Source organism: Symphodus melops (assembly GCF_947650265.1).
Source record: "Symphodus melops genome assembly, chromosome: 1".
Taxonomy (NCBI): Eukaryota; Metazoa; Chordata; class Actinopteri; order Labriformes; family Labridae; genus Symphodus; species Symphodus melops.
Genome location: NC_136691.1, coordinates 24,747,592 through 24,763,431, shown reverse-complemented (window position 1 = coordinate 24,763,431; position 15,840 = coordinate 24,747,592). Strand labels below are relative to the sequence as shown.

General features: G+C 44.8%; 1 protein-coding gene across 4 annotated transcripts; it reads left to right on the top strand.

The window, feature by feature from the left end:
- The first annotated feature begins 707 nt into the window (after window positions 1–707).
- mcm9 (minichromosome maintenance 9 homologous recombination repair factor) lies at window positions 708–15,489 on the top strand. 4 transcript variants are annotated; one of them, XM_079339258.1, is made up of 15 exons: window positions 708–757; window positions 2,598–2,771; window positions 3,030–3,168; window positions 3,435–3,541; window positions 4,879–5,085; window positions 5,193–5,274; window positions 6,363–6,567; window positions 6,656–6,777; window positions 6,875–6,994; window positions 7,075–7,249; window positions 9,332–9,534; window positions 11,098–11,304; window positions 11,902–11,984; window positions 12,647–12,792; window positions 13,952–15,489. In XM_079339258.1, the coding sequence occupies exons 2-15, from the start codon at window positions 2,607–2,609 to the stop codon at window positions 15,225–15,227; spliced, it is 3,237 nt and encodes a 1,078-aa protein (XP_079195384.1). In that variant the 5' UTR covers window positions 708–757; window positions 2,598–2,606; the 3' UTR covers window positions 15,228–15,489. The 4 variants fall into 4 exon arrangements, with proteins under 4 accessions (XP_079195384.1, XP_079195385.1, XP_079195383.1 ...); XM_079339259.1 differs by lacking the exon at window positions 708–757 and adding an exon at window positions 782–1,033; XM_079339257.1 differs by lacking the exon at window positions 708–757 and adding an exon at window positions 782–1,121.
- Window positions 15,490–15,840: the final 351 nt, after the last annotated feature.

The window sequence follows — 15,840 nt, the reverse complement described above, 5'->3', positions numbered from 1 at the left end:
AGACAGACAGACAGACAGCCTAACCCTCCATTACAATACTACAGTACATTGGCAAAGTGATGTACTGAAAAACATTTACTAACAGTATACTGTGGTGCAGTATATAGTATAGTCATACAGTAATTGCTGTCAACATTTACATACTATAATATCAAAAAAGGTAATTACTTAGACTTAGACTAAACTTTATTGATCCTTTGGGATGACTCCCTCAGGAAATTTAGGGTTGTTCTTGTTCCCTTCTCTAAATTTTCGGATTATGGTGGACACAGTAAATCTACTGATGGTTGGTTGTTGTTGTTGGACCCTTTGTCTGGCCTCCCTCTTGCTCATACCATGGACAAGAACATGGTCTATCACAGTAGTTCTGATCTCATCAGGTATTACTGTCCTTTGTCTTGGCTGATCTCCTCGACCTCTTCTCACATGATACATATGATACACTTCATACATTTGCCAAAGGAGTGACTGATTCAATCAGTGGGTCCCGGTAATGGAGCATTTGGTTCAATAGGGTTTAGTGTTTTAGCAATTGAGAAAAACTGTAAGAATTCACTTTTCTATATCACTTTACATCCATCTTACGACAATAGGCTTCTTTCGTTTGAACCACTAATTGTCTTGTTCCGCCATTCCACTTGGTGGCGCTAATGAGTCGTTAAACTGAGAAGCGGAAAAAGAAGCACGTGACGAAGAAAAAGAGGAAGTGAAGAAGAAAAAAAGGAAGTCCTTCTGCTGCGCGAGCCGCCAAACAGAGGTTTGATTAATATGGCGGGAGGACGAGCTGTGTACCTTCATGAGATGTTTGTTTAATATGGCGGGAGGACGAGCTGTGTTCCTCCATGAGATGTTTGTTTAATATGGCGGGAGGACGAGCTGTGTTCCTCCATGAGATGTTTGTTTAATATGGCGGGAGGACGAGCTGTGTTCCTCCATGAGATGTTTGTTTAATATGGCGGGAGGACGAGCTGTGTTCCTCCATGTGATGTTTGTTTAATATGGCGGGAGGACGAGCTGTGTTCCTCCATGAGATGTTTGTTTAATATAACAGGAGGACCATAGACTGTAGAGGACGAGCTGTGGACCTCCATGACACGTTTGTTTCCTGCTGAATTCAACAGGTGAGTCATGTCTTCTGTGTTCCTTCATTAGCATCTTCACAGCGAGCTGATGTAGTGTCACAGGAACGTGCTTAAACCAACGTCCTGTTCACGAGCTCATGTATCAACAGATGTGCTAATTAAACTAAATCAGGTGTGCTAATTAAAGTAGATTATAACAGGTGTGTGTGTGTGTCATAACTCGTCTCGGACTTCCGCTCTTGTTGCCATGGTATCCAAACAGGTCTCGCTATCGTCCCATATTTACATTTGACCTGGTTTCAAAGTTGTGAGCCCTGTCTTTAATGATGATCATGACTCAACCTGTTTTATATTCTCCTATTAAAAGGACACTTAATAATCATAAACCTGACTTGGGTTACCAAAAAAAGGACAGCATATAACCGTGTGTGTGTAAGTGTGTGTGAGCAGGACATTTGTATTTAATGTTGAGTTCGATTTAAACAGTTGTTTATTGTGTTAAAGGACCCTTAAATATAGCACAGAGCTTCTCCTGAGAAAAGGTTCAGATATTTCTGTTACACAAAGCTGACTTTACTTTAGCTAGATTTAGGAGAAGATGACAAACAGATGTAACAAGAAACAACACTTCAGAGAGAACTCATTAAAACAGGATTTTAATTGTATTTGTTCCATCAGTCAGAACAGATGCATGTAAGCATGGGTAACATGCTTAGATACATATGTTGTATGTCAGTACAGCTGGTTCATTGTGGGACTTTAAATCAGACGTTTATTATAGTGTTATGGACCTGTGCTCTGGCTGTTCCCAGACCTTGATTTTCAACTCCTTAATAAATAATGAAACCAGGCCGAGGTTGGAGCCTGAGAAAGTGTGCGTCTTGTGTTGCAGGTTCATGTAATAATAGGTGTGGCTGTAATACACAAGCTGACAGTAGACGGTCCCTGCTGTCCTGTCAGGACCGACTGTTTGTTTTCTACTTGCTCTGGTCGGTTCACACACTGATGGTGGAGATGGTGCTATGTTCAGTGAAAGAGGTGAGAAGATACCATGATGATAACAACTACACAAACAGCACAGCCAACAGGATGCAGTGTTGAATCGACGGCACACTGACAAGCTCCGCCTCCTGATGACCTCAGAAGAAATCACGAGAGAATGGAATTGTGAACTCAGTTTGGTGTATGGTGAGTTCCCTCGTGAACACAGAAGAAACATCAACACAGGACTACGGTGTCCTGTTGAGGACAAATCAGTGACGACGTTTTCAGCCTTTTATCAGTTGTTGCTGAAATGCGGCTGTGGCTCAGTTGGTAGAGTTGTCATCCTTCAGCCGTAAAGGTCGGGGGTTCGATCCCCAGCTTCTGCAGCCACATGTCCCATGTGTCCTTTACTGGTGGACTCGTTTGTTTTTGAACACGGGTTTGACACTCTGATACTTTATCGTTTCCAAGTGTTTGAAAAACCACTCTGTTGTTTGAATGAAGCCCTGTATCAACGCTTGTGTTTTTCAGGTGTTCACCATGTTGATGAGTCCTGAGCAGGAGGCTCTGATTGGCCGGGTGTTTGAAAGCTACGTGACAGAGCATCACCATGACGACGTCCTTCAGTTGATCGAAGACAGCGATGAGGAGACTCGACAGCCTGTGGTCGTAAACGCCATGACGCTGTTTGAAGCCAACATGGAGGTGAAACATGCACTATGTTTGTGTGCACAGTGTGTTGGTGGTTCTCTCCCGCTCACCTGTCTGATGAAGTAGATGTGACGATCGATCAGCCAATGTCTCGTTTTAGAATATGTGGTATGGGATAAGTAAAGGGGGATTAAAGAGGGGCTGATCTGGACTCTGGAACATGTGACCCAAAGTCAAAACCAACCAACGTCCTGTCAGTCCCTGAACCACAATCACACCTCTTCTTCTTCTCTGTTCTCTGTGTGCCTTCAGGTTGGGGATTATTTTAACGCCTATCCTCAGCATGTGCTGGCTATATTTGACAAAGTGTTACACAGAACAGCCCTGGAGTTGGCAGAGAAAGCCTCCCTGAAGCCGAGACTGAGACACGCTCCTCATGTCCGAATCACAGGTGAGACCTCCAGCTGATGATCCTCACAGCTGCATAATGATGCTTCACGCTCTCTGTGTCGTCTCTGCTCTCAGTCAACAGCTCCCAGGTTTTTCCTTCAGACCCAATCTCCGCAATGCTGTTGTTCTTTTTGGGGGCTTTTTTATTAACGGGACATTCAAGAGAGGTTGAAATGTTTGGAACTCTCTTCACATTGATTTATTAAGCAGTTGTGTTTTGGTTGTCATAGTAACTGTTTGTCCTAACAGACTCTTTTCTGTCCTCAGGTCTGCCCATGTGTCCCGAGCTCACCAGAGACACCATCCCCAGGTCCAGAGACGTCGGACACTTTCTGTCCGTCACCGGCACAGTCATACGCACCAGCGTTGCCAAGGTAACAGCATGCTAAATGCTCAGTTTGCAACAGCCTGCTCTTCACACCATTTCTGAGCGCTCCCATGCTGCTGCGGTTACATGACCAGACCGGGTGAGAGGAACAGCCGACCTCTTAGGGACGCTTTAGAAGAACATTGCTTTGGAAACGGGTTTCCTTTTCACCAGCTGACCTCTGAGTCCATCTATGATTATCTAAACCCAACCCAACTCTGTCCCTGGATGTTCTGTGCCTGCAAACACAGGAAAGGGGCGGAGCCAGAATGAAAACCTCCTCTCTAAGATCAGCTGGTGAGAAGACGCATTTAAACATGGAAGAGAACAGTAATACTGTGGATAAGGAGGAACACTATATTAATCATGTGAAGTTGAAGTCAGATATTCAGGGAGGCAGAGGGTGTCTGCACCGGCTATTTTGTTACCACGTGTACACGGCCTGGCCAGCAGCTTGCCCTTTTCCTTGTGGTGGCTAGCTGTGCTAGCCAGTGTTGTGGAATTTTTCCCATTACCAAAGAGTGAAAATAAAGAGTGAGAAGATCTATTCAGAAAGGAACCCCAAGATCGATCTGGTCTCAATGAACATTTATTCGAAGGCAAGATAAGCGTTCGAAGACCCCTCTCTCACACGGTGAGGAGAGAAAGAGGCCCAGAGAAAAGGCAAACATGAACACTTCTACATTTCCATCACATTACACAGATCACTCCCCATCACGCCACATAGAGCCACTGCCCACCTGGCAGGGCACCATCTATCCCCTAGTGTGAGAAAAGAGACTACATGACTATTTACCATCTCCCAAGGCTGAGAAGGAGATGGAGTCCAGTGAGGAAGAGCCTGGGTGACTCTTCCCACATGTACAGAGTGTGAGAAACAGAATAAAGGGAGAGAAATGATGGAAAACAAAACACCCAATAGGCTGTGCATGTAGTGTTCTAAGACATTCCAGATACATTTTATATGACAGATTCTGTGAGACCTTCGTACAACACATATAGTACACATGGAGTAAAATTTTCCATAACACCAGTACGGTGTGCTAGCTGTAGCAGCTACTGTTTGGGGACAGAGAAGCTACTGGTTCAGTTGAGCTTGTGACCGAAGAGTGAACTTGTTCTGTGAATAGTTTTGCTAACCCGTTAGCTACACCTGCCGTCTGAGAGGTTGCTTTTAAGAGCGAGAGGAGGTTTAAGACTGAAGATGGGACGTTACGTCAGGCTTTTATAGTAGGAGGAAGTCCTTTCCAGTCAAGACATGGCGTAATATTGCTGAGGGGGCGTGAGATACAGAAAGTTGAAGGAGAACAACAAGAACACGTCTGCTTCTCTTCCTTTTCACAGGTGCTGGAATACGAGCGGGATTACATGTGCAACAAGTGTCGCCATGTGTTCACGGTGCAGGCAGACTTTGATCAGTTCTACACCTTTGTACCACCTGTGTCCTGTCCGAACCCCGACGCCTGTACCTCCTTTAAATTCACATGTCTGATTGACGGATCTGAGCTCGGAGCTTGCAGAGACTACCAGGAGATTAAGATCCAGGAGCAGGTAAAAAGAAACCTGAGCTCCCCTTGTTCTCTACAAAGTGTCATTTTAATGTCATGGAGTTGAAAGTAAATGTTGTGAATGATAAGGTGTGCATCTTTCTCTTTCAGGTGCAGAGGCTGTCAGTCGGCAGTATTCCTCGTTCCATGGTGGTGGTTCTTCAGGATGACCTGGTTGACATCTGTAAATCTGGTGAGAATGATTGGACAAGCTGTCCATTGATACACATGCTCATATTTGTTTCTACAGTTTTTGAGTTGCTCAGGTACAGCGATGGAGTCTGAAATCAATTAGGAGCTGACATTGTACATATTTGAACTTGATCCCATTTGAAGATTTACAGTCAACAAAGAGGGTTTTTAATCCTAAAACAAACGGTTGGTCCCCAAACTTCTTTCACTTCAGCTACACCTCAGTTCTCTGTACCGCTGTATTATTTCTAATCAAACACACACACTGTATTATTTCTAATCAAACACACACACACTGTATTATTTCTAATCAAACACACACACTGTATTATTTCTAATCAAACACACACACTGTATTATTTCTCATCAAACAAACAAACAAACAAAATAGACAGCATTGGTGTTGTTAATCATGTTAAGTCCCAAGTGTGTACGTAAGTGGAACAAAAACAAACAGCTACATAACCAGTGTATACAGTACCACGTCTCTATTATTAGCACGGACCAATGGTATAAGCAAACAAGTGGCCCTATAACCTCGGATCTCCCTCCGCTCTCCTCTGTTCAGTTTAAGAGCTTTGGGACGATCCTGAATATGGCGGGTCTGGAACTACTTCCTGTTTGACCGAGTGCCGAGGAGATGGCAAATTAGAGAACTGAGAAGTACCGCTTATATCTCTGGTGAGAGGGACTAAGACTTAAAGGAGCTGACACACAGCCTTTGTCTTATCAAGGCCTTTTCAAGATCAGACGATATAAACGGGTCATCTCCAGGTCACGGGACGTCTCGGAGCGCAAACAGTCGAGATCCGACCAAGCAGACCCTAACCTGATGTGAGATATTCAGAGACGTACCTTTTGAAAACTAAAACCTTCCATGACAAAGTTGAACCTGAGCTGCCACAACACTATGAACAAAGATGATGAACAGACAACATAACGCTGAAGTCTTTGGATACATGTCTGCTGCAGGCTGAACAGATCTATGTATTCAGCATGAGGCCCAGGTCAACATCAAGTTAGACTCTTCACCTGCTGGTGGCAGTGTTAAGAGCTCTGTGTAATCCTCTGCATGAATGCTGTTTGTAGGCGACGACGTGACAGTGTACGGCGTGATGTGTCAGCGCTGGAAGCCTTTCTATGACGGCTCTCGCTGCGACGTGGAGCTGGTGCTCAAAGCCAACAACATAGAAGTGAACAACCAGCAGGCTGCGGCGGCTCTGCTCATGAAGGACATTCAGAGGGAGTTTGACGTCTTCTGGGAAAGCTACAAACATGATCCCATGGCTGGCACGTCAAGTTTCTAAACTTTAAGAAACATTTGAATCCTTGTCTCTGCTTCATGACTTCCTGAACGTCCTCCTCTCCTCCTCTGTAGGCAGGAACCAGATTTTGCTAAGCCTGTGTCCTCAGGTGTTTGGCATGTACGTGGTTAAACTGGCGGTTGCCATGGTGTTGGCTGGTGGCGTGCAGAGAATAGATTCTTCGGGAACAAAGATCCGAGGTATGTTCCACTCAACAGTTTAGCACTGAAGCAGATTCATCCCTGCATGTCTGTGTTTGTCATTAGATCAAACCAGTCTGAATGCCATCCTCTCCAGGTGAGTGTCACATGCTGCTGGTCGGCGACCCGGGCACAGGGAAGTCTCAGTTCCTTAAGTATTCGACTAAGATCATGCCTCGCTCGGTTCTCACAGCTGGAATTGGATCAACAAGTGCAGGTAGAAGCTGTTCCTGTCAGAGCTAAGATCTAAACGAGCTGCATGTGAACACATCCTGCCATGACTGTGTTTGACTGCAGGGCTGACCGTAGCAGCGGTGAGAGATGGAGGTGAATGGCACCTGGAGGCCGGAGCTCTGGTCCTGTCAGACGGAGGTCTGTGCTGCATCGATGAGTTCAACAGCATCAAAGAACATGACCGCATCAGCATCCATGAAGCCATGGAGCAGCAGTCCATCAGCGTGGCAAAAGCTGGGTACGACATAGCTCTTCAAAAAGTAACCGTTCTAATCTGATGTGTCAGTAACGAAGTAGTGAGTAGTTTTTTATTAATGCCCAGATCACAGAGGCCAAATGACAATGTGCAGGGTTGTATTAATGAATGTGTCAAATATAGAGGGAGCTGCTTTTGAGCTCCGCCCCTTTAAGGAGAGAGCGGTATGTGTCTGCATACGAGTCTGTACCGTGTCTGACATCACTTCAAAAGAAACAACCTCCAAAATCAAAGATGATTGGAGAACACGGTACTTTGTGAAATATCAGCCACTTTATCTTTTCAGACAAAAAAAATCTCTTTATAAGATAATATAATCCTTTATTCATCTCGCGAGCGGAGACATTTACACTGTTTAAGCAACAAAGCAGGATAGCAGAGGAAAATCACACAGTGCAAAGAATATAAGTGTAGAAAAAAAATGCATCAAAACAATAATCAAGAGCTAGTAAGAAAAAATATGCAAACTAAGTTATTGTGTTATTGTTATTTTAATGAATTTAGTTTTTTTGAACCTTACGTGACGTGAAGAACGTGTAGAGCACAGCCATGATTTCAACATTAGATTGATGGACTTTATTTGACATGGACATCACAGATACATTGGACGAACCAGATGCAGTGTTTACGTGTTTTAGCTTACATGCTAATTCTCCTCTTCACACCTGTGCACAAGAGGCTTTAAAAGGAAACGATTAAAGACAGGAACACACACAAACGCCAGACGACTCACACTGTTCATAGTCATGATCCCACAGACACAAGGTCTGACAGGAAGTCAGAAGACAAACGAATGTGGTCAGCTGGCTGTCCTGGAGTGCGTAGTGTAAAAACACAAATAGAAGAAACGGTGTAAAATCCTGACTGAGAAGACGGTGAAGATGTTGCTTCTTACACTTTGGAGGCCGAGCTGGAGATGGTTGGTGCAGCTCCCGCTCTGCTTGCTCTCATTGGCTATCACAGGATTTCAATCGGATGCAGCCCAGCATATCAAACAGAATTGACATTTATGATTTGAGGTCAGACTGCCTCCGATGGGATTATTAGCAGTAAAATAAATGTATTGAAACCAAACACTAAGGATCATTGGTGTTATTGACACTCAAGATGACGTGTGCTGTTAGTCTCTTCACCTGATAAGTTTAGCTCTAAATATCAGGACAGTGCCGCTCCACTGACTTCAGTCCAGCATCTTTCAACATTCTGGGGACAGAAGGAGTTCCTGGCCACGCCTTTTAAGACCAGTATGGCCCAAGGTGCACAGGTGGGCCCGAGGTTTGATGCTGAAATGATCAAGTGTCAGCCGTTAGCCCAGATGATCAGACGAGACGATGCTACAACAGAAACACAGTCTGTTTGCTGAGCGTGTTAGGATTCACCTAAAGGACCCTGTCAACTCATTTATAACACTTAAGCACGTTCTAGAAACATGTGGCTACTCTGGATCCAAGACCAAGACTCAAGTTCTCAGGTTGAGCTGCTCACCAAACCAACAGATGAAAGAACTCACTAAAACACCTTGGAATAAATAGCACCAAAAACGTATCCACAGCATTTCAAAGTATTCGAAGGAAAGACACTGAAAGGTGGTCCACATACCATAAAGTCAATTCAACACATGGGACAGACTGACATGTGGAGGCACACTTCAGCTGCCTGCAGATAAAGGAGGGTCGACCCTGCTGAACTTAAAGGAATACTTTAAAGTCACTGGTGTCATTCTGAGACTGTGTTGACCCGATCCAGGCCAGTATTAACGAGGGACACCTGTCCAGATTAACATGGTTCACTGTTAAACACTTACCATGTGGGAAGGAACTTGGATTGTTACCATGGATAGCTTTTGATGAGAAATTTAACCCGCTAACACTTTCAAAAAGTGGACAAAGAAAGGATAACAGCAATATGTGCTCTTAATAAGAAGGGTCAAATGAGAAGTTTTCTAAATACTTCTGACCTAACAAATGAAGACTTCTTCTCTGCAGAAAGAAAAGCTCAGTGTATCTGTGACACTTGTTCTCCTCACTGTGCATGTAATGTAGATACCTGTCTGCGTCTCCACAGTATGGTGTGTAAGCTGAACACTCGCACCACCATCCTGGCAGCCGCTAACCCTAAAGGCCAGTACGACCCCAACGAGCCGCTCTCTGTCAACGTGGCCCTGGCCAGCCCTCTACTCAGTCGATTCGACCTGGTTCTGGTTCTGCTGGACACCAAGAATGCCGAGTGGGACCGCGTCATCTCCTCCTTCATCCTGGAGGACAGAGGTTTGTGTCTGCTTCTGAAACCGTGAGAGGAGACGAACTCTGAGCACCCAAATATTATCATGATCAGAAGAAACTCAAGAAGCTGAAAATCAGTGTTTTAAACGTGATGTCTGAATGTTGACAAAGATCTGCTGATACACTGTTACAACTGTACGGTTTATGTATCCGACGTTCATATCCAAAGGGGAGAGAGGGAGAGGGAGAGAGGGAGGGAGGGAGAGGGAGAGAGAGGGAGAGGGAGAGAGAGAGAGAGGGAGAGAGAGAGAGAGAGAGAAAAGCTTAAAGTCTGTTCCTCAAACTAAATGGATTTAAAGGTGTCACAGTTCACATCCAGAGTTTAGAACTGAATGACAGTAAGAGCAGCCAGCACCACATGCAGCTACATGTTGTGTCTGCTACAGAGCGGCTAACTGTTTACACACACATGCAGGGGGCTCATTTAATAAATAAAGGACAGCAAATATATATATTAAATTTCTCATTTTCCTGCTCTGATAAAATGATTGTGATAGATTCTCTCTCTGTCTCTTCTGAAGGCAGCGGCTCTAATATCTGTCAACAAGGCTGGATCTTTACGATAATCTAAATGTTCTCTTCGTGCTCTTCAATAGGCTCCGATCGATCAGCTGGTTTTGGTAACAGATGTGATTTCATGTCAGTATTAGTGGGAGTGGTTTTAGATAAAAGGATGAAAACAGTTCTTGAGTATTTAATACATTTAGTCAACGCATTCCAAAACTAAAAACTACATTTTATATAAATATATATTTTTTTAGTGGACATGCATTTAGTTTAACGTGTGTTTATGTTAACATGTTACCAGAAAGCTGGTCAATCATGTGTGTGAACGCATGGTCTGAGGAGGCTTTACATTTCCTTCACAGAGGAGAATAAATATATTGATGAATGTCAGACATTCGTACGCACCGTTAAGTTAGTGAATGAGGCCCCATGTGTGCAGCATGTTTGAACAGGTAAGGTGTGATCTTCATGAAGGCTGCTCATCAGTCATGACTTTGAGTTTGGTTGCACCACACTGGGTTTTGATCTGTGGCTGCACAGAGGGACTGACTGGGAGGACGAGGAGCTCCGTCTGGAAACAAACTCGTTTGAATGGAATAAAGGGACATCTGTGATGTCACAGTGTTGGTCTCAGGATGTTGCAGAAAACATTTTCTTCTCTTCAGGACTAAGAAGTTAAAATGTTTCTTTTGAGTAATTGTACTTTGATTTGAAGGTTCACAGTTGCAACTCGTGCAGGTCAACAAATCTGAAATTAAAAACTCTCTTAGAAGTTGAATCAATGATCATGGAGGAAACCTTAAGTTTGAACTTAGTGAGAAAAGTATAGATCGATATTTAATATACAGTAGATTGGTACTTTATTGATCCTGAGACTGTAAGAAAAACTTAAACATGAAAGTATCTGAGTTTCTCAGCAAGGAGAAATCCTCATTTTAAACAAAATGTTTTATAACGCAACTTTGATCTGATGAATGAACCTCAGTGTTGATATTCAGTCCGTATGATGTGGTTCAGGATATTTGTCTTGTGTTCTCTCAGGACTTCCTGCCGAGACCTCCGGTGTCCTGTGGTCCATGGACAAAATGAAGGCTTACTTCAGTGTGATCAAACGTCTGCAGCCGCTGCTGTCTGAAGACGCCAACAGCATCCTGAGCCGTTACTACCAGCTGCAGAGACAGAGTGACGCACGCAACGCTGCACGGACCACCATCCGCATGCTGGAGAGTCTGAGCAGACTGGCTGAAGGTGAAGAGACGTTTTAAAGATCTTTGACCGACAGTCTCAGAACATACAGTATGTGTGGGCGGATCCAAGAAGAAGTTAGTTTTCTCTTCACACCGCCTCCAAGACCAGTTAGCTAGACTATTATATCAATGCCTTAGAGCATGATAACCAATAATCCTGAGTGTATCATTTTTTCACATCATTACCACATTAAATGTTGTGTCAGAACCCAAAAACCTCACCTGGCTCGTTTTGATGTGAAGGAGTAGCAGCTGTACTCCGAGCCCAGACACTCAGGAATCACTTCTCTGCAAACTGATCCGAGTGAATCACAAATAAAATGATTAAAGACTTGTTTCAAATAAAAATCCACACAGAGTTACTTACAAGAAGCAATAATAACTCTACTCCAAGTCCAAGAAAAGTTTGGAATCTGTTGAGATGTGCTTTGAGCTCGTTCACATTAACCTTTTGTTTTTAAAAAAAAAAAAAAAAAAAGTTTTGTGCAGACAGATTTGTCTTATTTCTTCTTACGCTGTTTGTGTGAAAAGACATTTTAAATCAACTGGAATGTGAATCAGTGTATCACTCACCTAGAGTTCTGTTTCAACCCTTCAGCTCATGCCAAGCTCATGTACAGAGAGACGGTGACCATAGAGGACGCCATCATAGCTGTCTCTGTCATGGAGTGCTCCATGCAGGTGAGACGTCAACAAACTGACTGCTGAGGTTTGTTTGTGACATAAAAACCTCTCAGTCTCTTTACAAACAAAATATAAAAAATGTTTTACCTTAATCTACGTCCTACCTCTCTTGTGTGTTCTCCTGTTTCAGGGGGCGGAGTCTGTTACCGCTCTGTGTGTTCTCCTGTTTCAAGGGGCGGAGTCTGTTTCCTCTCTGTGTGTTCTCCTGTTTCAGGGGGCGGAGTCTGTTACCGCTCTGTGCTCTCCTGTTTCAGGGGGCGGAGTCTGTTACCTCTCTGTGCTCTCCTGTTTCAGGGGGCGGAGTCTGTTAGCTCTCTGTGTGTTCTCCTGTTTCAGGTGGGCGGAGTCTGTTACCTCTCTGTGTTCTCCTGTTTCAGGGGGCGGAGTCTGTTACCTCTCTGTCTGTTCTCCTGTTTCAGGGGGCGGAGTCTGTTACCTCTCTGTGTTCTCCTGTTTCAGGGGGCGGAGTCTGTTACCTCTCTGTCTGTTCTCCTGTTTCAGGGGGCGGAGTCTGTTACCTCTGTGTTCTCCTGTTTCAGGGGGTGGAGTCTGTTAGCTCTCTGTGTTCTCCTGTGTCAGGGGGCGGAGTCTGTTACCTCTCTGTGCTCTCCTGTTTCAAGGGGCGGAGTCTGTTAGCTCTCTGTGTTCTCCTGTTTCAGGGGGGAGCTCTACTAGGAAATGTGAATGCTCTACTCACCTCGTTCCCTGCGGAGCCCTGTGAACAGTATCACTCTCAGTGTCAGGCTGTGCTGCGTGGACTCAACCTGCCTTATCTGCTGCAGAAAGAGACCAGCAGGCTGAGCAGGTGGGTCACTGAACACTTGTTGACAATGTGTCCTAGCACTCCTGTGGGAGTATCTCCCTCTGATCACTGCTTCAAGGAGGTTAGTGTGTGACAACATTACAGGAATTTACATTCATTTAAATTACAGAGTTAGATTCAGAGGACAGTAAAAGGACATGCATGTAAACAGATGAAAGCAGACATGTGAACAGATGTATATGATGTAAACAAACATGCAGTAGACTCTTTAAAACAGATGTAAACAGAACTGTAGTGCCAGAGAAGATATAAGTGGACAGTGATTGGACTAAGATGTAATCAGACATAATTCATATATGTATTGTAAACAGACATACAGAACTATAGTGCTGTAAATGAGAGTATGAATATATAACTATAAAGCTACATGCAGATACTAAATAATAAAGTGACAGTGGTGCATGACAGATATGATGACACCAGAGGGGGTCAGGAGTTGAGGAGCTGGACAGCCCTGGGGTCAAAGGTTGCTCTCTTCTGTGTCCTGCAGCAGGGACAGTGAAGACGGCGTCCTGAGGGGAGCCGCTCAAACGCTGAGAGGAGAGCGTGTGAGGGCTCCTGCTTGATCCCACCTGCTGACCTGAGTGTCTGGGTCGACAGAGTTCTTACAGGAAGTCCAATGATCTCAGAGCAGACTGTGCAGGCGGTTTCTCTTCTGCAGGCTGGTAGAGTAGAACCATAGGCTGTGAAAATAACCAGCAGGTTACGGAGAACGTGATGATGCTCTCGTTGAAGGAGACATAGAAAGGCCGGAGGATGTTGTTGCTGTTGCTGATATTTCCACTGCTGCTGACAGAAAGGGTCCCTACATACTCTCTACAAACACACATTTGACCTCAGAGCACACAGGAGGTGCGGGTCTTCCTCTGACTTGATTGGTGCTCTCAGATCCAGCAAGGCTTAAGGACTAAAGGGTGACACATAAAATATACATGTTTTCTTTTCAATACAGTCACAAATCTCTTTAAAATGTACATTAGCTGAAAGATAAGGATTCCGCATACTGCCACTACAATGGATTCCCCACTAAACAAAAGCTGCACCTTTGTTGAGGGCAATAATGAAAACAAACATGTTAATCTTAATTCAGTTAGTGAGTTTTGGGAGGATGGTGTTTAACTCCCTGATCTTTGTCTTTCAGGATGAAGAGCACCGCCTCAGGTGTGCCATCACCTGCTGATGATCCCCAGCATCAACTCAGAGAGCCAAACTCTGCCCACTGCTCAAACCGACGTGATGAGTCAAGCAGCTGTAAGAGTGATGTCACAGCGGAGGGTGGCCTGGATTGGTTTCACTCCATCAATCAGTCAGTGTCGCCGGACAGCATGGCCCCGCCCATCATTACATCGACTCAGGTGAACGTGAACATAGGAGGAAACTCAGAAAGGTCTCCAGAGAGAACGGGGACAAACAGCGTGATCAGTGACCCGGAGAAGAAGACGCAGTCTGAGAGACGGACAGATAATCCAGAGTCCTCAGAGTTTGTGTTCCAAAAAGTCTCAAAGAAAGTGCGAGACAAACGACTGAAGGACCTGAGTCATGTTCATCAGGAACCTGACGAGAGGGCGCAGTCTGCCGCTATGGCTGTGACTGACAGAACTGCAGGATGTCACAGGAGCAGCTCCCCGCCCTCGAATCGCCTGAGCACCAGCTCAGAAAGAACACCTGCTGAGGACAGCAGGGGAGACGTCAGCGCGGCGCTCAGGGAGAAGAAGGCTGACGAAGAAAAAACAGGGGAAGAGCTGCGCTCCAAGTTTTCTGGGTTTATTTTCAAACCGAGGAAGATGAGTGCACACAGTGTCAACCTGAACGTCAGAGCAGGAATCCTGGATGAAGGAACTGCACATCACAGCCACACAGGGAGCAGAACAAGTGAAGGGAAATTAGCTGGTCAGGATGACGAGCAGAAAAGTAAGAGTCAGAGTGATTTGGAAGGTGAGGGCAGCAAGGAGGAAGAGTCTGCACACAACAGAATCATGAGAAGTGATGACATCATAAAGTCCTCTGTCGCGTCATCAACACTCGCCAAACTCTCCAGATTCTCCTTCAGCTGCACAAAGGAACCATCAGCTGCAGCTCAGACTGACCAGGACCTGAATCTCCAAAGAGAGGAAACCAGGAGAGCAGACCAACCTGTGCGAATTGTGGACAAAATCAAAGACTTGTTAAACCCAAAGAGACGGGGACAGGGGGCGGAGTCACCTTGTAAAGTTTTGCAGTGCGATCCTGCAGAGACGGTGAAGGATGCTCCTGCTGAGCTGCAGTTTCCAGTCGGAGTGAGGAAAAGGAAGTGTTTCGAGCTGGGCCGTCCTCAGAGCGGTTCTGCTTCTGTCTTGCTCTTCGGCTCTGTGGACTTCAGTAACGACGTCCTCGACACTGACTGGGACCAGGAGGTGTCTAAGAGAGCCAAAGTCTGAAATCTCACTCAAAGGAAATAATGAAATGCAGGTATTTATGCACGTCTCTGTCCAGAAACAGATCTCCAGGTGATCACTGGAGGAGACCTTTGTTCACTCAGGAATAAAATACATCTCTTCTTCAGACTCATTCAGCTGTTTATTTTTCTTACTTGAACTTGAGATTCTGGCATTCTGACGGCTTTCTACATCACTTGTGCCTTTTGAAATTCTCTGTTTTGAGTATAAAGAAAAAAAACTTTAAATACAGTTCAATTTTGAAGCTTGTGTTTTTTTTATTTAGTTTAAATCATACAGTATCTCACAAAAGTGAACACACCCCTCACATTTCTGCAAATATGCAAGTATGGTGTCTTTTCATGGGACAACTCTGCAGAAGTGAGGCTTTGAAACAATGTGGAGTGTGCAGATCGTAGAACTGTTTACTGTCCCCTCCAAATAACTCAACATACAGCCATTCATCTCGGCTGAGCGCTGGCAACAACAGTAAGTACACCCCGAAGTGAAACTGTCTGAATGGGCACAAAGTGTCTATTTTGTGTGGCCACCATGTTGGAATACTGCCCTGCAGCCAAGTTTCTGAAAGGAGGCGCTCATGCTCTGCTTCAGTATG

Bases quoted from the DNA above. Each gene is read 5' to 3' on its own strand.
- mcm9 (XM_079339258.1), top strand. From the start codon at position 2,607: ATGTTGATGAGTCCTGAGCAGGAGGCTCTGATTGGCCGGGTGTTTGAA. The intron at 2,772-3,029 runs GTGAAACATGCA...GTGTGCCTTCAG, and splicing joins TGTTTGAAGCCAACATGGAG to GTTGGGGATTATTTTAACGC. The intron at 6,778-6,874 runs GTATGTTCCACT...CATCCTCTCCAG, and splicing joins TTCGGGAACAAAGATCCGAG to GTGAGTGTCACATGCTGCTG.